The sequence below is a fragment of the Sorex araneus genome, chromosome 6, assembly GCF_027595985.1.
Source record: "Sorex araneus isolate mSorAra2 chromosome 6, mSorAra2.pri, whole genome shotgun sequence".
Lineage (NCBI taxonomy): Eukaryota > Metazoa > Chordata > Mammalia > Eulipotyphla > Soricidae > Sorex > Sorex araneus.
Window position 1 is genome coordinate 94,956,937 of NC_073307.1, and position 19,458 is coordinate 94,976,394.

The 19,458-nt window shown below is 68.0% G+C and overlaps 2 protein-coding genes across 3 annotated transcripts in view; both read right to left on the minus strand.

Annotated features, from left to right (window-relative positions):
* The window catches only part of LOC129405906 (translation initiation factor IF-2-like), a 27,023-nt gene extending 25,428 nt beyond the window's left edge, over positions 1-1,595 (minus strand). The window contains exon 1 of the mRNA XM_055143621.1: positions 1,591-1,595. Coding sequence (XP_054999596.1) covers positions 1,591-1,595 — 5 coding nt within the window. The remainder of the gene's footprint in view (positions 1-1,590) is intronic.
* A 462-nt stretch (positions 1,596-2,057) lies between these two features.
* On the minus strand, positions 2,058-17,586 carry CSNK1E (casein kinase 1 epsilon). 2 transcript variants are annotated; one of them, XM_055141141.1, is made up of 11 exons: positions 17,443-17,586; positions 15,035-15,122; positions 10,847-10,957; positions 10,241-10,389; positions 9,390-9,618; positions 8,273-8,443; positions 6,758-6,906; positions 4,103-4,295; positions 3,690-3,829; positions 3,406-3,467; positions 2,058-2,787 (listed from the first exon to the last, which is right to left on the minus strand). In XM_055141141.1, the coding sequence occupies exons 2-10, from the start codon at positions 15,108-15,110 to the stop codon at positions 3,435-3,437; spliced, it is 1,251 nt and encodes a 416-aa protein (XP_054997116.1). In that variant the 5' UTR covers positions 15,111-15,122; positions 17,443-17,586; the 3' UTR covers positions 2,058-2,787; positions 3,406-3,434. The 2 variants fall into 2 exon arrangements, with proteins under 2 accessions (XP_054997116.1, XP_054997115.1); XM_055141140.1 differs by lacking the exons at positions 2,058-2,787; positions 3,406-3,467; positions 3,690-3,829; positions 4,103-4,295; positions 17,443-17,586 and adding exons at positions 4,958-6,047; positions 6,146-6,270.
* Between the last annotated feature and the right edge of the window lie 1,872 nt (positions 17,587-19,458).

The following is a 19,458-nucleotide window of genomic DNA, read 5'->3' on the forward strand; positions in this document are numbered from 1 at the left end:
GGTCATACCTGGCGATGCACAGAGGTTACTCCTGGCTCTGCACTCAGGAATCACTCCTGGCGGTGCTCGGGGGATCCTAGGGGATGCTGGGAATCGAACCCGGGTCGGCCGTGTGCAAGGCAAATGCCCTCCCCACTGTGCTATCGCTCCAGCCCAGCTCCAGGAATGTCCTGATCCATTTCCTGGCTCAGGCCAGGGAGCCAGGAAACACCTGCCGTGTCACACAGGGCATCTCTCTGCATTGGGGCCCAGGCAAGCCACTGGCTGGTGAGCCAGTCGTACCGGGAAGGCCAGGTCCCCGGGCTACGACGGTTACGCCTCACAGGACTGCACCATCGTGACTGTTCCCCTCTATAAAACTGACCTCACAGGACAGCGAGGGGTCCCAGCAAGACACCCCGATTAAGTGGCCCTTGCTTGAGTTCTCTTCTGCGGTTGTACCTAATCCCTGGCCCTCTGAAGCAGGTGTGATCACCCCCACTTTATGGGGAGAGAAACCCGACACCCAGACGGTGACCCAGGTCACTGAGAGGCCAGTCTGGCCCCTGGACTCCAGAACTCAGCCCTGCTGCCTGCCCGCCGGGCCCCACACCTGGCACCCAGCCGGCCCGGTCGGGATTTGTGGCATGATGGAAGATGACTCACCCGCTGGAGGTGGCATGCCTGCCCCCCCCTCGCCCCCCCACCCCCAGCCAGGGCTGCTGCTGGCGATTGCTGGCGTGCTTGATAAAAGTCAACCCTGCGATGGCGGGCTGACGCAGCCGGCCTGACCTCAGCCCTGATGTCACTTCCTGTGAAGCTACACTTGAGCTCTGAGTCAGAACCAGCCGGGGGGGAACGGGGCGGGGGTGGGGTGCCAGCTTCCAGCGTGGCCAGGCTTTTTCGGATGTGGAAGCATCTTCCCTAGACAAAATTAAACCCAAACGTTTACTTTTGTCTACAACCGCACAACGCTCTGGACGGACTCCTGGGGGCCCTATGGGATGCTGGGGATTGAACCCGGGTTGGTTGTGAGCAAGGGAAATGCGCCCCCCCCCCCGTGCTATCTCTAGCCCCTACTAAAGATACTTATTATTTTTTCTTTTTTGGGTCACACCCGGCAATGCACAGGGGTTACTCCTGACTCTGCACTCAAGAATTACCCCTGACAGTGCTTGGGGGAGCTGGGAATCGAACGTGGGTCGGCCGTGTGCAAGGCAAACACCCTCCCCACTGTGCTATCACTCCAGCCCAAAGATACTTTTCAGGGCTGGAAAGAAAGGGTTGAGCATGTGGGAAGGCAAGGGCAGGTGGGGGAGGTGTCAGTCCCTGGAATTGTGTCGTCTCCCGGCGCCTCAGGAGTGACCCCAACATTGTGCGGCCCCAATCCCAAGCACCGGCAGGCGAGGCCCAAACACACAGCGGCTGAGCTCCCTGGACGTTCCCAGGGAATGACCGGCTCGGAGGGCCGAGTGTGGGGAAGGGCCTGGGTGGGTCACTCAGGTTAGCCACTGCCCGACGTGGTGGCCATGGCTGGTGGCCGCTGGAGGACCTGTCCCTGGCAGGAGGCCCCGAGGCCTCTGTGGCAATACCAGCTAGGGGGAACCTTACGCCATGGCCTCTGAGCTGACTTCCCAGGAGCCGGGGACCCCAGCAGAGCTGACACACGAGGGAGAGAGGCTTCTGGGGAGCTGGCGTGGGGGACAGTTTGGGGGCCAGGGAGGAGGCGGGGGGCTGGGCGGGCTGTGGGTCAGCGTGTGACCCTCAGGACTGTTACGTGGAGGCCTGATGCAAGCTGGGGAGTTGCCCCCCGCCAACAAAGACTGTGCAAAGAACAGAGGCGGTCACAGTAAGGCCCTGGCCAGGGGCACTTGTTGGACCCTGAGAGGAGGGACACCCCAAGCCTGCCTGGAGCCTTCATGCGTGTCCTCATGCAAGTACGTGACCCGGCACCACGTCTGCAGGACCCGGGCCTGTGTGTGTGTTTGCGTGCATGCGTGCGTGCAGGGAGGGTCTTGGGGACCACCCCACAGCGCCCGTTTCTGCAGCCCCCCTCCCCCACCGAGCAGAGGCCTGGCTGCCCGCGTCACTTTATTCTTTTCTACTTTATTACTTCAAATGAACAACCACAATAAAGCTCAAAAAAGTCCAATATTTACACAGGAAAAAAGTACAAAATTCCCCCCAAAGTTCTTCAGTATTTTTTTTTCAGTTTTTTAAATTACAAAGTAATAAAAAGCTTTGCTCTTTAATTAAAAAACAAAAGGGAGAAGGGGAAAAAAAAGGGGGCAACAGGTAAATAAATTAGGAAGGACACACGGAGAAAACAGACGAGAAAACAAAAAAACGATGTTAAGTGGGAGGAGGGGGTGACCCGGCCGGGGACTCGATCGGGGAGGGGTCAGGAGTGTTCTGGAAGGCCTGGGCCCCCGCAAGGGAAGGGGGTGCGAGGGCCCGGTGCCCGCCTCTCCTTGCGAGGGGCGGGGGGCAGTAGGGCCCGCGCCCGCACCCACACACGCGTGCTCCCGGGCCCCGCCTGGCACGGAGGCGGGAGGGGGTTCGGACAGACAAGTGGGTGCTCCCGCCTCAGGGGGCAGGCACGGCTCTCCTGCAGGTGGTCCTGAGGCTCACCCGCTCCGCCCACGGGCCCCCGGAGCGGGGGCGGGGTGCGGGCGGGGGCCGCCCCGTTGTCTTGTCATCGGCCAAGCAAGACCGAGACGGAGCCGCGGCCGCGGGGCTGTGCTGAGCGCTGCTCCCTCTTGGCTCTTTCAAGTGGTTTTCCCCGTCCTGTTGGACACAGCGAAGACACTGCGGGGGGGCGGGAGGGGGGGGAGGAAAGGGACCATCGGGCTCGGGTCCGAGGGAAGACGCAGCTTCCCCCCGCTCCAGCACCTCAAACGCCAGAACCCGGCCGGACGCAGGGTCCTGGGTGCCCCGGGCAGCTGCAGGCGGAGGGGCAAGGCTGAGTCCAGCTCGCCGGAAACCAAAGTCCAGCACCGCCCAGACCCTGGCAGCGGGGCCGGGCAGGTGCCAAGGATTCTTGTTTGGGGGCCACTGAGCTGTGCTGAAGGGTTACTCCTGGCGGTGCTGGGGGGTGGGGGGGGTCCTGTGGGCTGCCGGGGAGCGAGCGCCCTCCCTGCCGTGCCACCCCTCTGGCCCCAGGTCCCAAGGTTTTATTTTTATTTTACTCTCTGGGTTCGCCGGCCGTGCCCAGCAGTGCTCGGAGCAAATTCCCGGCCCTGTGCTCGGGACTATACAGGTGCTGGGGACGGAACTTGGGGCGGACGCAGGCGAGGCAACCCCCCCCCCTTCTCTCACTCCCGCCCCGGGTTCTGAGGCTTTCCGTGTCCCGGCGAGCACCCGCTTTGGGGGTCTTTGATGCCCCTCGCACCCTCCACCCCCACCTGCAGAGCCCTGCAGACTCACCGAAGCGAATACTGATCGGGTGTGGCACCTCACTTCCCGAGATGGTCAAAGGGCACGCTCGTCTGGGGGGGAGACGGGGTCAGGAGTCTCAGGGTGGGACGCCCCGAGGGGCCCGGGAGGCCTTCCAGCCCACCTTTCCTGGCTGAGACAACAGACGGGTCCCTCCTCCACACCCCCCTCCCGCCCACTCTGCTTCCTGGTCCGGCCCCTGTGCCACGACCAGGGACTTCTCTGCCCCTCTGTCTTCTCCCGCCTGAGCCGGGATGGGGTGGGGGGGGTCTCACCTGGGAAGCGGGGATCCGGGACACCTCGGGCCGCCCAGTGAGGTCGGAGGCCGGGACATTGGCGGGGGCGCCCCTGTGCAGCCGCAGGCTCACCTTCCTCTCGCGGTCCACCCGTGAGATCGCTCTGGGAGAGGTATTGCCTGGGGGGTGGGGGTGGGGGTGGGGGGGCGTCGCTCAGGGCGGGCGGGCCGGCCACCCCCCCTACTCCTCCGGCCCAGTGCCCAGCCCACCAGCCCCTCCCACCCAGTGCCCAGCCCCGCCCCCACCAGTACCCGGCCCCTCCCCCTACCCAGTGCCCCGCCCCTCCCGCCCAGCACCCGGCCCCGCCCCTGCCCCTCACACTCAGTGCCCGGCCCCGCCCCCTACCCAGTGACCGGCCCCTCATGCCCAGTGCCCGGCCCCCCGCGGCTTACCAGCCTGCTGGATGCGGGAAGCCGGGGTGGAGGCCGTGGGCTCGTGGGTGCCACGCAGGCGGTTCGCGGCTGACCCCGTGGGCGGCCCCGCAGGGAGGGCGCGCGTGGCCGAGCCCCGGAGCTGCCCCACCCGCTCCTCGCGCTCGTGTTCCCGCCGCTCCCGGTCCACATCCTCCGGGTTCCGGGCTGCACCCTGGGGGGACGCGAGACAACGAGGGTGCATCAGCCCGAGGTGGGGGGCCGGGGCCGTCTGGGGACCCCCGGCCCGACCTCCTCCCCACAGACCGGGGTCCCGAGCAGCCTGGAGGTCAGACGCAGAGAGGGGGGAGTGTGTGACCAGGCGGCCGTGGTGGCTCCTGGTGGCCCCGTGCGGGCGCCAGCCTGCGGGCCAGCGGGGGATTCTGCCTGCCCCGGCCCGGCCCGGCTCTGGGGGGCGTGTGGGCCGGGCGGGGGGCAGGGAGAGGCCGCAGGGGAGGGGCCGGCAGGAGAGGAGAGACGAGAGTGTGAGGCGGCCTGGCCGCGTTACCTCGCCGGTCCTGGGGCCGTCCGCAGGGAAGGGCGGGGGGCTGGCCTGGGGGGGGCGGCATCTGTGGAGAGAGCTGTGTGCTGAGTGGGGGTCTGCCCGTGGCCCGGGGCCTCCTGCGACCCTCCGCATCCCCTGAGGGTGGGACCGAGAAGGCCCCGCGGCTCAGGGGAACGGGGTGGGGGGGGGGGTTGTCACTCTGCAGCGGTTCCACAGCGGGATGTGGGGGGGCTGGCGGCCCCGAGGTCCCGCCCACGCCCGGCATGTAGCGGGGGGCCGCTGCCCGACGCACTGGTGCCTGGGTCCGCCGCCCGAGAAACACACAGGCCACGGCAAGTGTTCTGGCTTTTATTTGCCCACAGAAAACACGGCGCCACATCACGGCCCGCCCCCGCCTGCCCCCCGCGGGCCCCTCCTGGGCTGCTGCGTCGGCTTCTTGCTGGCCAGTGGCCCGGCCGCAGGCGTGGTGGCACAGCTGTCCCAGGTCGGTGGCGACCCCAGAGCTGAACGAGGGCCCTGGTGGGCGCCTCAGCAAGGGGGGTGGTCCGGAGTCCACTGTCGGGGCCTGCTCGGCGTCCTCTTCTGCCGGTGGGGGGCTCTCGGGGAAGGCCCCGTGTCTGGACGTTTCTGGTAGGAGCCCGTGGGGTCCGATGATCTCCGAACAGGGGTGGGGTCAGCGGCGCGTGGGGCTGCCCGGTGACTGGCTTGCCCCTGGGGGGGGGGGGTCCAGGCAGGCCTCAGGGGTCCGCAGTGGCCACTCCTGGCCGGGCCGCAGACAAGGTCTTGAGGGTGGACAGCTGCGGGCGTCTCCGCCGTGGCTACAGGAGAGGGTGTCACGGGGGTGTCCACGCCCCCCGGCCAGACGTGGCCTGACACACGTGTGGACCGTGGCTTCACTGTGATCCGGCCGCGCTTCCGGCTTTGACACGTCCCATCGCCGAGCTGTGGGCGAGCTCCCGCCGAGGGTCCGTCCACAGGGGCACGGGACGGACAGGCCCAGGGGACACTCGCGCCCCAGGTGGCGCTCCAGCTCCCAGCAGGTCCAAGGTGACCGGGGGCCGTCCTGCCGCTCCCCAGGTCCGGCCACTACCCCAGAGGCCGCGGGCTCAGCCCGTCCACGGCGCCTGCAGTGCCCACATCAGGGCCTGGGCACAGGTGGGCGCAGGGTCCGAGGCCGCCTCTGCCGCCCCCTCCAGGCTCCAGCGGGGGTCTTGAGGACCTTCTTCTTCTCTTCTCCATGGAGCCTTCTCAGGCCGCCCCCCCCAGCGGCTCCAACGCCCCCCACGTGCCTCCTCGGGTCAGAACGCGGCCCCCGGCGTCCAGACCACGGGCCAGTAGCTCTGCAGGGGCAGCTCCTGCACCGTGTCCACTTCCTCCAGGGGCGGCTGGGGCGGGCCCAGGGTGCCCAGGGGCGCCGGGCACCTGGAAGGGCAGAGCACAGCCGCGGCTGAGCCCGGCGCGGCCAGCCGGTGCGGGGGGGCCGGGAAGCGCGGTGCGGCGGGCCGGGCTGGGCGCCTTACCAGCAGGCCGTGGCCGCCGTAGCCGGGGGGTCCGTGGCCCCCGCACACGGGTGCGGGCGGGGCCAGGGCGGGGCGGGCGCCTCCAGGTCGCGATCGCGGGGCTGAGGCTGGCTTGGGGGAGCCCCCTTCTCCCGGGAGAGATGCGAGACAAGACACGGGGTTGCACGGGCGCTGGAGCTCCGGGCGCGGCGGGCGGTCGCTTCTCCCCCCTCCCTGCCCTCCCCCTGCCCCTCAGAAGAGGGCGACAGTGGAGCCGCCCAGCAGGGCCCAGGGGCCCACGAGCAGGAGCGTGGCGATGACCAGGGCGGGCAGGTCGGGGCCGGGCCCCGGGGCCCCCGAGAAGGCGGTGGCCTGGGCCGCACAGAGCAGCAGCAGCAGGAGCCCGCAGGCGGCCAGCGCACCAGCCGGGGCGCCCAGCAGGGCCAGCAGCGGCCCGAGGCCCGGCCGGGGAGGCCGCTGACCCCCACGGTAGCCGCCGTCCACGCGGATGTGACAGGAGTCAGGGGAGCCGGTCGGGTCGTACGCCCCGTCCCCGGGGAGCCCTGCCCGCCACCGCAGCACGTCCCCCCGCGGCCCCCGGGCCGGCCCTGCGCAGCCCCCGCGGTCACTCACGAATTTGAGCATGTTCCAGTCGAAGACGTAGTCGTAGGAGAAGCCCTGGCGGTGGAAGAGGTTGCGGAAGAGCTGGCGCAGGTACGAGTAGTCGGGCTTGTCGTCGAAGCGCAGCGAGCGGCAGAAGTTGAGGTACGTGGAGAACTCGGCTGCGGGGGGCGAGGGGGCGGGTGCTGTGAGGCGGGGCCCCAGCCCTGCAGGGCCACCCCCACCCCCAGGAACCCAGCCCCGGGGAAGGAGCCTGGGGGAATCTCTGGTCCAGTGCCCGTCTCCACGTGGTCCTGCCAGCACCCCGGGGACCCGAGGGGTCACTGGTACCCCAGGTCAGCTTAGGGGTCACTGGTATCTTGGGTCAGGAGAGGGGTCACTGGTACCCCAGGTCAGCAGATGGGGGGTCACAGGTGCCCTGTGTCAGGAAGATGGGGCCACTGGTACCCTGGGTCCCAGGAAAGGGCCTCTGTGCCCTGGGTTACCGGCTGCCAACAACGTGAAGGACAGCCAAGAGGCTGTGGGGGCTGGAGCCATCGCACAGCGGGGAGGGCTTTGCCTTGTATGCAGCTGACCCGGGCTCGGTCCCCCGAGCACCGACCAGAGTGATTTCTGAGTGCAGAGTCAGGAGGAACCGCTGGGCCAATGTTGCCGGGTGTGGCCCAAAACCAAAACAGAGGCTGCTGAGTGTCCCATGGGGGGCTCGGCCTCTCCCTCCCGGAGCAGATGTGCATGCAGGTGTGTGTGCGTGTGCACAGACGTGTGTGCGAGCAGGGCGGGGGTGGTGGGTGACAGCACAAGGACCTGGGGCGTTGCTGTGTGTGGGAGGCCACGGTGGTCCCCGGAACTGACCCGGACCCCCGAGCACTGGGCTGGGAGGGCCCGGCACCCTAGTGTAGCCCAAATAGGAAACAGCAGCGTGTGGGGGGGTGGGGGGGAACGACTCAGGGGGGGACAGAAGCACAGGCGCCACTCCCCGCCTCAGCCCGGCCCACACCCCAGAACTCCACACCCCGGACCCCCTTGGGACAAAAGCTCCTTTGGTCCCAACACTGCCCCAGGGGCCATCCCTGACCAGTCCCCGAACTCGCTGCTACTCACGTGGAGGAAAGAACCCGAGGCGGGTCTGGACCAATGCTCTGGTGGGTGCCCGGGCGGAGCCGGGGTCCCGCCCCGTGTAGGGGGTCAGGTCAGCCAAACCCCAAGAGCACGGGCTTCGGAGAGCTCCCAGGCCGTGAGCACCCACCCCAGAGGGGCCACCCCCAAATGCGAGAGAGGGGCACCTGTGTCCCGTGCTGAACTCGGCACCTCTGTGGCAGGGGGCCTCGCGAGCCGGGGGCCTCTGCTTTCCAGGCCACCCCCAACATGTGCACAGGGCCCTCCCTGGTCTCGACTGGCCCCTCAGTGGGGTGACAACAGTCTCATGGGCTGGCCCCAGCCCGGGCACGGGCCACCGCCTCCAGGCAGGCAGCGGGCGTCAGCTCTGGGGGGCGGTGGGGGCAGCGGGAGAGGGTGCCGGCCACTCACAAGGGTAGCCTTTGCAGAGGACCTCGATGGGCGTGGACATCTTCTTCTCACTGATGCGCTCGTACTTCTGGCGCTTGGTGGCCGCCTTGAGGCCCTGCCAGGGCAGGGAGCCCAGGTTGAAGTACATGAGCACGTAGCCCAGCGACTCCAGGTCGTCTCGCCGGCTCTGCTCTGGAGGCAAGGACAGGGTGAGGGCCGGGTCCCGGCTGCCCAGCCCCGCCTGCGACCTGCAGCCTAGGGGGCTTCCCTGCCGGCACGAGAGGGCTCCCTGCCGGCACGCGGGCGTGTACGCACACGCACACACACACACACACACACACACACACACAGAGCCCACCTACCAATACACACACAGAGACACACCCCCCCCACCACCCACGGCCCACCTACCACCAGACACAAACCCCCAGCCCACCTACCACCACACACACACCCACAGCCCACCTACCAGCTTGCACCATGCACACACACACACACACACACACCCGGCCCACCTACCACCACATCCACATGCACACACAGACACACCCACCCACCTACCCACTGGCCCACCTACCACCATACACACACACACACACACACACACACACACACACACACACACAACACGGCCCACCTACCACCACACCCACACCCAGAGTGCCCACTCACCACCACAAACACACACACAAACACAATGCTTCTGTCTACCACCACACACACAGTACCAACCTACCACCACACACACACAGTACCTACCTACCACCACACACACACAGTACCCATCTACCACCACACACAGTACCCACCTACCACCACACACACACACACACACACACACACACACACACACACACAGTGCCGTCTACCACCTCCTCTCACACAGATAGACCAAAACACACATACACACATACCTGGCCCACCTACCATCCATTCTCATTCTCATTCTCATTCTCTCTCTCTCTCTCTCTCTCTCTCTCTCTCTCTCTCTCTCTCTCACACACACACACACACACACACACACACACACACACACTCTCTCTCTCTCTCTCTGCCCTCCTACCGCTGTGGCCCGGGCCCTGCGGATGGCAGCTGCCCCGCGCCCCCCAGTGAGAACGGGCGGCCCCTCGGCACTCACCGATGCCCAGGTGGGTGTTGATGGAGGCGTAGCGGGCCGTGCCCGTCAGGTTCTTGTTTTCCCGGTAGGGGATGTGCTGGTGCGTGCGGGCGTCGCGGTACTTCTTGGCCAGCCCGAAGTCGATGATGTAGACCAGGTTGCCCTTCTTCCCCAGCCCCATGAGGAAGTTGTCAGGCTTCACGTCCCGGTGGATGAAGTTCTTGGAGTGGATGTACTCGATGCGGCTGATCTGCCCAAGGGAGCAACGGGGGCGGCCTCAGCTGCTGCCCGCCAGGCCCCGGGCACAGAGCCGAGGGCAGCGAGGGAGCCCCGCCCCTCCCGGGCGGGAGGAGAGCGCCCTGCACCTACAGCTGCGCGGGCTCTCAGGGTGAGTCTGGAGGGCTTCCTGCAGGAAGGGGCACGGGGGGCCCTCTGGGAGCCCACAGGCTTGCTGGGGGGGCGGGTGGGAAAGGCCACGAGGGAGCAGAGCTAACCTCCAGGACCCCCTCCAGGATGTGCGGGACGGGGGGGGGGGGGGGCGCCCGAGCCAGAGGCACGGTCCCAAGGTCGCTTAGGCAACCACTCCAGGGGATGGCAGGGAAAAGGGACCCCCCGCAGCCGAGGCTCAGAGACAGGGCGCGGGGCTGAAGCTCGCCGACGAAGGCAAACCCCCTTGGACCCGCCACCCCAGAACCCCGGTTCCAGAAATTTGCTTTCTTTTGGGGGGGAGGGGCACAGTCAGCGAAACTCAGGACGACTCCTGGCTCTGTGCTCAGGGGACCCGCTGGGGACTGAACCGGGGACTGAACCGGGATGGGCGTCACGCAAGGCGAGTGCCCCAGAGCCCGCCGTCGAGGGGCGCGCCCGCTCACCATCTGGTCGGCCAGGAGCAGCACCGTCTTGAGGCTGAACTTGCGGGAGCAGAAGTTGAAGAGGTCCTCGAGGCTGGGCCCCAGGAGCTCCATCACCATCACGTTGTAGTCGCCCTCGGCCCCGCACCACTTGATGGACGGGATCCCCACTGCGGACCCGGGAGGGGCGTCAGGGCGCACGGCCCCTCCTCCCCTCTCCCGCCCCCACCCCCAGCACTGCCTTGCCCCTCCACTCACCTCCCCCCTGCATCATCTTGCAGTACCTGCTCTCCTTCCCCCTGCCCTGCTCCTCCACTCACCTCCCCCCTGCATCATCTTGCAGTACCTGCCCTCCCTCCCCCTATCTGCTCCTCCACTCACCTTCCCCCTGCATCATCCTGCAGAACCTGCCCTCACTTCCCCTACCTGCTCCTCCACTCACCTCCCCCCTGCATCATCTTGCAGTACCTGCCCTCCCTCCCCCTGTCCTGCTCCTCTACTCACCTCCCCCCTGCATCATCCTGCAGAACCTGCCCTCCCTTCCCCTACCTGCTCCTCCACTCACCTCCCCCCTGCATCATCTTGAAATACCTGCCCTCCCTCCCCCTACCCTGCTCCTCCACTCACCTCCCCCCTGCATCATCTTGTAGAACTTGCTCTCGATGTGCAGCTGGGGGTGCTTCGTCTTCACACACTCGAGCTTGATGGCGACCTCCTCGCCAGAGGCGATGTTGGCACCTGCCCGGGGAGGGGAGCAGGGCACCGGGTCACCCAGCAGCAGGCAGCCCCAGGCTGGAGCACCCCAGACAGCGCCCATGGTGGGTGGGGGACTCAGGCGACAGGAAAGCCCAGACGCTTTAGAAGGGGCTGGGGCGGGGGGAGGGGCCGCAGGCGCAGACCAGCCCAGGGGACCTCCTGGTGTGGACTGAGGAGTGGGGGCAGCGGGGAGGGGGGCGCACACCCTTAGGACCTCTCCCCCAGGGTCCCACCTGCCTCCCCCCCACTCCTGGGGGGCTCCGGCTGAGGAGGTCACAGCGAGGACACCCCCAACCTGCACCTTGCCTCAGCTGCCCCCGCTGCAGACACGGTCGGGGGCTCACTGAGAGGTGGACCATGCACGAACCCCACATGCACAGGCCAGGCGGAGAGGGGGGCACAGCGCCCCTGGGGACCCCCGGGGCAGCAGAGTCTGCGGTGAGGGCAAGCAGAATCGGGGTGTTGGGGGCACCCCGCTCTGGGCACTGCCCTGGTGACGCATGTCGTGTGCTGAGGCCACACCAGGCCGCCCGGAAGGGCACGGGGTCGCGGGAAGCTCCCACGGCTGCGAACAGGCCTCTCCCGGGGGCTGGAGATGGAACTGGGGGGGAGGGGGAGGCCACGGGCACTGGGGGTCACACTCAGGTCCCCGCAGGCTCATCCCCCACTGCTGAGTCAGCTGCCTGGTTCCAAAACTGCTTCCTGGTTGTATTTTTTTTTTTTCCTTCCCCCAAAAAGGTGTGAATTTCACCTGGGTTTCAGGCACGGAAGAAGGCACGCTTCCGTTCGCCAAAATGCCACCCCCCCACCCCCCAAAACACAAGCCAAGGCCGGGAGGCAGGTGTGAGAGTGGGGCCGGGGGGTCGGCGAGGGGCCCCCGGTGCTGCCCATACAGCAGCACCCCCTTTCCTCCCCCCCCCCCAAGAACTCACAGCCTGAAGCACGGGCCGCTGGGAGCAGCTGAGCCGCACAGACTCGGGCTCAGCCGGACAGAAAACCCCGGGCCAGTGAGAGGAAGGAAGAGAAGAGACCCCGTCCCCCGCACGGGGCAGAACCCGCAGACCCGGGAGGTGACGATGGGGGTCTGGTCCCTGGCACCACTCGGTCCCCTCAGTGACCCAGAGTGACCCCAGAGCGGCCCCCAAACAACACAACACCAGAAGCAACAGCCTGAGAAACCCACGGGCACCGCTGACGGCCAGCAAAGAAACCACAGTGTGGCTGGAGCCGTAGCACAGCGTTTGCCTTGCACGCGGCCAACCCGGGTTCAATCCCCAGCATCCCTGAAGGCCCCCAAGCACCACCAGGAGTCATTCCCGAGTGCATGAGCGAGGGGACCCTCTGAGCATTGCTAGGTATGACCCCCAAAACCAAAAAGAAAAAACAAAACAAAACAAACAAAACCAAAACCAATAAAAACCCAAACAAACAAATAACAACAACAACAAAATAGCAGCCGGGGGCTGGAGTGATAGCACAGCGGGTAGGGCGTTTGCCTTGCATGTGGCTGACCCGGGTTCGATTCCCAGCATCCCGTATGGTCCCCTGAGCACGGCCAGGGGTAATTCCTGAGTGCAGAGGCAGGAGTAACCCCTGTGCATCGCCGGGTGTGACCCAAAAAGCAAAAAAAAAAAAAAAACAAAAAAAAAAACAGTGGCGGCCCAGCCCGGGAGAGGGCTCAGGGTGCAGGGGCTGGCCAGGCTCGTAAGCAGGAGCCCCGGGCCAGATCCCCCAGCCGTGTGGTCCCCTGAGCCCACGGGGAATGACCCCTGAGCACCGCCAGGTGGGGCCCAAACGAATCCAGAAAGGCCTGAGCCCCCTTGAAGGGCGGTGACACCCCCGCCCCGCGACTCTCTCAGTGCGCAAGCCTGGGCAGGACCCAGATGGCCCTCGTGGGGCGGGCAGTGGGGACAGAGCACAATGGAGCGGGCAGGGGGGGGCGGGGGGGGCGGGTCAGGCCCAGGAACGAGCGCGCTGAGCACGGGGCAGTGCCGGGCGCTGGCCTGGCAGGAGGCCCACCCGGGCTCCCCCTGCAGTGAGCCCTGAGCACAGAGCTAGGAGCAAGCTCCGAGTACAAGGGAGTGTGGCCCTCCGCAACCCAAGTGAAGCAGTGAGGGGCAACGGGGGGGGGCACCACGGTCTGGGATGGGGCACGCGGGGTCCCCAGGGCGCCCAGGACACTGCGTGTCCACCAGCGACGCCCCAGAGCCCCACACACGTGCTTGCAGGGACTTGGGTGCAGCCCAGCAGGGACCATCTGCCCCCGCCGGCCCACCCACGGAGTGAGTGTGAGTGTGAGTGTGTGTCTGTAGAGTATCTGTGTGTACGTGTTTGGGGGGAACAAGTGTGTGTGTGGGCGAGTGTGTATATGTGGGCAAGTGTGTGTGTGTGGGCAAGTGTGTGAGCGAGTGTATGCATGTGTGGGTGTGGGTGCGCGTGTGAGTGGGTGCGAGTGTACGTGTGTGTGTGTGGGGTCGTGTTCTTCGTGACTTCCCGGCCCGTTCTCGGGGCTGCGCGGTCAACACCGCAAGGAAGCTGAGAAAGTTTCATCACCCCGAACCCACAGCCTCAGGGGCAGCCCCGAGTTGACCTCCCGTCCCCGGGGACCTTGTGCCGCTGGCCTCACGGCGGCCCAGAGGACAGACAGGGCACTCGGGGGGCTGGGGCAGTGTGGGCTGGACGCCGGGGCACCTGGCACTGCCCACACCTAGAGCCCCGCGGGACAGCAGGGCACAGGCGCGGAGGGGGGCCGGAGGCTGGGGCCTGCCCATGGGGCGCCAGTGCCCACCCTCAGGCCCAAGTCACCAGGACTCAAACACACCTGGGGTGCCCGCCCTTCGCGTCCCGGGGCAGGGGGAGGGGGAGGCTCTTGATCCCGTGAACTCTCACCCCACCTAGCCTGTGACCTCACCGGAGGCCAAAGGTCAGTGACCAAGGAAGGCCCATGTCCCTAGGAAGGCACAGCCCCCGCCCCACCCCCGCCGCTGGGTTCCGAGGGAACTGGCAGTGTCCTGCTGCCGCCCGCCCGCCTGCCCGCCGCGTAGGGGCTGAGGTCACCCGCAGCCAGCAGGGCAGACAGGCCCGGCCGCTGTCCCCGGGGCCCCACGTGTCCCCGCCTCCGGCATTGCTTTCAGTCACCGGACTCCAGGGCTCAGCTGCATGGGACCCACGGGGGCTGCCCAGGCAGGGGTGCAGCCTGCGGGGGGTGGGCGGCCTAGAAACGAGCTCTGAGCTGTGGGGGGCTCTGGGGGGCTCTGGGTGATCGGCCCGGGGGAGGGCTCACCCGCCAGAACTGAGGGCCAGGGAGTGGGCAGGGCCACCCTGCTCACCCAAAGGGGGGCCAGCACCCAGCCCACCCGCGAGGCGGGAGTCCAGGCCGAGGACACCTTCCCGCCGGGGCACCTGCAGCCAGCGGGCACCCCCGGAGCGGCTCAGGGCGTGACTGGCACAGCACAGAGGCCACCCCCCTGCCAGCTGGGCCGGGTCGGCCCCGGCTCAACTACCCGCACCGTGGACAGGGACACTGAGGCACGGGACAGCCGGGGTCGGCGGCTGCTCCCCACGGGGACGGAGTGACCCGCAAACCCGACAGCCCTGAGGGTGGCGTCCCAGATCGAGGGGACCCAAGACCACCCCTCCGCGCAGGGGTGCTCCCCTCCGGGCCACGGCCAGCGGCTAACGGCCAGCGGCCTGCTCCCCGCGGCCCCCGGCAGACTGACCGTCTGCAGGCAGGAAGTGCATCTGGGAGCACGGACACCACCCGATGGTCCCCGGGGCCCCCGCGGCCTGGGCTGGGCTCCAGGGGTGGACCTGGGAAAGGGTCTCGCAGGGAGCAGGCCTCGCCCCTCCACCGCCCCCTTCTCCGGGGAGGCAGGACAGGGGCGCTGCCCCCGCCACAGGCCTTCCCACGCCCGCCGCAGACACGGGTCATGTGCAGCCCGGGCCAGGGTTAAAAATACCCGCCAGGCCGGCCCCAGGCCAGCCTGCCCCCGGCGCCCCCAGCTGAGGGCCCCCGCCCCCGCCCCAGCACCCCCAGGCCCGGCCCGGCCCGGCACTCACCCAGGTAAATGTCGCCGAAGGAGCCGCTCCCGATCTTGCGGCCCAGCCGGTACTTGTTCCCCACGCGGAGCTCCATGGTTGCCGCTGCCTGCGGAGGCAGAGACGGGGTCAGAGCGGGGGGGCCGGGCCCACGGGGCGCCCCTCGCAGGGCAGAGCCGGAGGGGGACACGGAAGCTGGTGGCCTGGGGGTGACCCCACGGTCTAACGGGCGGGTCAGGATCCCGGGGAAGGACACTCTGGGCCCACCGGGGGACCCCCCCCCGACAAAGTCCCGTGTGCCGGTTCTTATCTCCTTCCCCGAGCTGGGGCCGGGCCAGTGTACCCCCAGTTCCCTCAGACCGGGCCGAGCTGGGGCGCCCCCTGTCTCCTGAGCCACCCTCGGACATCCCATGCTCTGGCCACACGCTTGAGCCCGACACAGCGCCTGCTGGGGGGGGTGGGGGGACCCCCAAAATCCCAGGGTGTTTCCGGGAGACCCGAAGGATCAACTGTGGAGCGGTCTGCACGTGCAAAGGCCACTGGCCCCTTTCGGGGGCCCCAACGGGGTCGCCCCAGAACAAGGCCGGGTTCCTGCCACCTCCCACCGCACAGACAGCACAGTGCGCCCCATGAGTCAACCCCCTGCATGGCCCAGGAAGCAGCTCCACGGGACAAGCAGGGGACCCCCAGGCCAGCAACTCCAGGGGACCCCTCCAGGCTGGCAGTTCTGGCCCAGGCCACACTTTGGCCCCAGAACGCAGTGGCCACCTGGCGAACTGGGCCGGGTGCTCAACCCAGTTCCGCTCAGCCGACACGCTGGGGTCCCGGCTGGACCCCCTCCCCCTGCCCCCTCCCAGGCTGTGACACACACGGGCAGCAGGTACGTGGGGAACCCCGCTGGGGCGGGGATGCAGCACGCACACAGCCCCCACCCCAGACGCGGTTACTGTTGTTTTTCTCCCCAACACACCGACTCCGGGAGCACTGGCAGGGCCGGCGGCGGGTAGGCCGGGAACATAAATATGCGGCATCCTATATTACATAAATACCCACGCCGGGTTATGTAAATACCCGTGCCCTCCGGCTCGGTGTCTTACATAAATACCCCTCCCAGGCCCCCCGGCCCGCCCCACTCACGACCCACCGAGGAGGGGCGAGGATGGGGGGGCCCCCCCCCCACGGGCCGGCTAGTGTCTCTCCCAGCCCTGTCTGGGGCTGAGGTGGGTGAGGAGGGCAGGCCGGGAAGATCCTTCACTGTCCCAGCGCCCCCCGGGGCTGCAAGAACTGAATCAAGGCCGGGAGCCGCTTCCGAGTTCTCTCCTGGTCGGGAGGGGGTGAGGGGGAGGCTCAATAAATCAAGTTTATAAAAAAGGGGGGGCTGCGATGGAGTTTCTGCAGCTTCTAAGTCACCCAAGTTCCAAGCGCTAAAGAGCCAGGCGCCGGGCACTTGGTTAACTCTGGCCTGGCCGGGGCCACGCGTGGCCAGCCAGCGCCTGAACCCCCGGGGTGAGCCCTGACACCCCAGCAAAAGAGACCATCCATCCCCCCCTCCATTCCTCCCTGCTCCGAGAACCCTCAGTTCCCCCCCATCCCCGCAGGCCGAGTGCGCCAGGAAGAAAATGCGCACGGAAACTAAAGGGAAAGTTGGGGAGGGGGGCGCACCCCAGTCCGCGCTGCAGGGGTGGGCGGGGCGGGGCGCCTCTCCCCTCCACCGAGAACCGGGGCGCAAACAAGAGTTTCTTGCCAGAGCCGCAGCAGCCCCGCTGGGGGGCTCGCGCGCACAGCCGGAGCAGATAAATAACCCCCACCCCTCTCCCTCCACAAAGGAACCGGAACCGGGCTCGGGGGACGCACAGGCCGGCACCTCGGGGTGGGGGTGGGGGAGCCGGACCCCCGTCCCGCTCGTGCTGCTCGGGCTGACCCCCAGGTCCCAGCCCCCGAGCTGACCCAAGGAGGGGGGAGGGAGTAAGCTGCTGATGGGCTGGGGGGGGGGGCCCCCAGAATGAAGCCGAGTCTGGCCCGGGCGCCCCCAATCCACAGCCCCCGGTGTCTCCGATCGGCCGGGAGCCGGCGGAGCCCTTCCCGGGCGCCCCCCAGTCACAGCCGGGGGAGGGGGGCCGCCTCGGGCCTGGACCGGTCCAGCTGGGGGAGGGGGAGGGAGAAGCGCGGGACCGGGAGCCCCCCCTCCCGAGCCTGCAGAATAACAGTCCCCCTCCTCCCCCTCCCCTCCCCCTCCCCGCCGCCCCGGCCCCGGCCGCGCCTTTGTCCTCGCGGGCCGCGCGGGCGGCGCCCGGCCCCCGGTGTCCGCCCTGCCCTCCGCGCCGCTCCCCTCCCCTCTCCTCCCCGCCGAGCAAAAACAAAGCGGCGGGGGTACCCCGCTTCCCCGCGGCCCGCGCCCCGGCGCCCGCCCGCCGCCCCCCGAGACTCACCGCGCCCGGAAGGCGCCGCTGCCCGCCCGCTGCTCCGGGGGCTGCGGCGCGCGCGGCCGGCGCGCCGGGGCCGATGCCGGGGGATTCGCTGCTCGGCCCGGCCCGGCTCTGGGCGCTCCCGCCGCCGCCGCCGCCGCCGCCGCCGCCGCCGCCCCCGCCGGCGCGCGCCCGCCCCGCGCGCCCCCGCCGCGCGCGCCCGCGCCCGCGCCCGCGCCGCCAGGAGCCCCGGGCCCGCCCGCTGATGTCATCCCCGCCCGCCGCCGCCGCCCCGGAGGACTTAAAGGGCCCGCGCCCGCCTCCGTGCCCGCGCTGGGGGCCGCGGAGGGGGGGCCGGAACTCGCGTTTCCGTGCGCGGCGACGCTGATCTTTTTTAATTTTTTTTTTTTTTGCTTTTTGGGTCACACCCGGTGATGCTCAGGAATTACTCCTAGCGGTGCTCGGGGGACCTATGGGAAGCTGGGAATTGAACCCCGGGTGGGCCGCGTGCAAGGCTAACACCCTTCCTGCTGGACTATGGCTCCAGTCCCGATGCTGATAGCTTGGTCCAGGCCCGGGCACTGGCTGGGGGAGGGGAGGACGGCGGATGGAGGAGGGCGTCCCCCCACCCCTAATCGGGGTCTCCTTCCTGCGGGTCCCCCTGAAGCTAAGGCAGGGCCCCACGGAGTTGGTGCCCACCCCATCTGTGACTCGCTACCAGAGCAAGTGTCGGGGGTCACCGGGTTGCCTCTGGGCACACAGCCAGGAGGACTCGGGCACACCTGAAGGGCCTGGGCCCACACCCCCGCCTCTCCTGCCATCTTGGGGCGCCTGCCCTTGCGCCACTGTCACCAGACTGCGCCTTCACCAAGTCACTCCCCGTCCCAGCTCGGGACTTGCTCCACCTCGCGCCCGCCAGGCGACCTGGAGATGGAGTCGCTCCTATCCGCCTCCTGGTCGTGGTCCCCGAGGTGAGGCTCCAAGAAGGGGTGAGCCCAGGAGGCTGTGGGCCTCGCTGGGGGCTCCTGGTGACACACCCCTCCACACAGCTGCACAGCTGTGAGTGACCGGCCACACAAACACCTCCAATGCGGGAAGTGGGGTTCTCCAGGAAGAGTCACCCCTAATAGCCGCATCTTCCCTGAGGCTTGTGGCACTTAGTCACCCGGCCCAAACGGGTGCCCGTGCACCTCTGGCCCCACCCAGGGAGGACACGGGTTTCCACAGTTCTAATGGTCCCCGGCGGCCAGAGCCCATTTCCGAGAGCAGGAAGACTGAGGTTCCTCTCCCGGGAAAGCTCACCTGTGTGTCCTTAAGGGACCTCGGGCCAAGGGGGGGTGGCGTTGCTTAGCCAGTCCCGGTGCTCTGGGACTGTTGTTCTGCCCAGGGGCTCCCTCTGGGTTTGGGGGGATTGATCGAGCTGCAGAACTCTGTCCTTTCTCTCTCTTCAATTCCTGGGGGGACTGACTCTCAGCCTCATTTCTTTTTTGCCCCCCCCCCGCCTTGGGTGCTCCTCCTGGTTCAGTGCTCAGGGGTGGATCTCGGTGGCACTCAGGTGCTGGGAATTGAATCCAGGTGCAGGCAAAGTGCCTCCCCCTGGACCATCTCTCACTGCCCCCCCCCCCCGTCCCCGGTCCCCCTGGGCTGCCCCCGGGAGCAGCTGTGCTCGGTCACCAACCCCAGGGCCCCTCTGGCTTCTCACAACAGTTTCCCTGGTTTGGGCGTCTGTGGGCCCCCCCAGTGTCGCCCCGCCCTCGGCCAGCCCCCCCCACCCAGCGCCTCCTCCCATCTCTCCTCCCCTTCCTGCCTCGGACAGACCCCGGGGCTCCACTCCCGACCCACCGTTCTCCCTTTCCCTGTCTGGTTCGGGGGCTGCTCCTGGTGGGCTCAGGATACCCCATGGGGATCGAACCCAGACAAGGCCAGGGCCAGCCTGCCGGGCTATCACTCAGGGCCCCCCCCCCGTCCCCTTTCCACCCACCGTGGCATCTCAGTGCCCAGGGCTGCACCCCCCATACCAGCCTGATAATCTGGCCCCTC

Excerpts from the sequence above, each read along its gene's own strand:
- CSNK1E (XM_055141141.1), bottom strand. The coding sequence starts at position 15,110 with ATGGAGCTCCGCGTGGGGAACAAGTACCGGCTGGGCCGCAAGATCGGG. Across the intron at positions 4,296-6,757 it reads ACTGGAACATGCTCAAATTC|GGTGCAGCCCGGAACCCGGA; the intron begins GTGAGTGACCGC and ends GCGTCCCCCCAG. Across the intron at positions 3,830-4,102 it reads TTCCCGCATCCAGCAGGCTG|GCAATACCTCTCCCAGAGCG; the intron begins GTAAGCCGCGGG and ends CCCACCCCCCAG.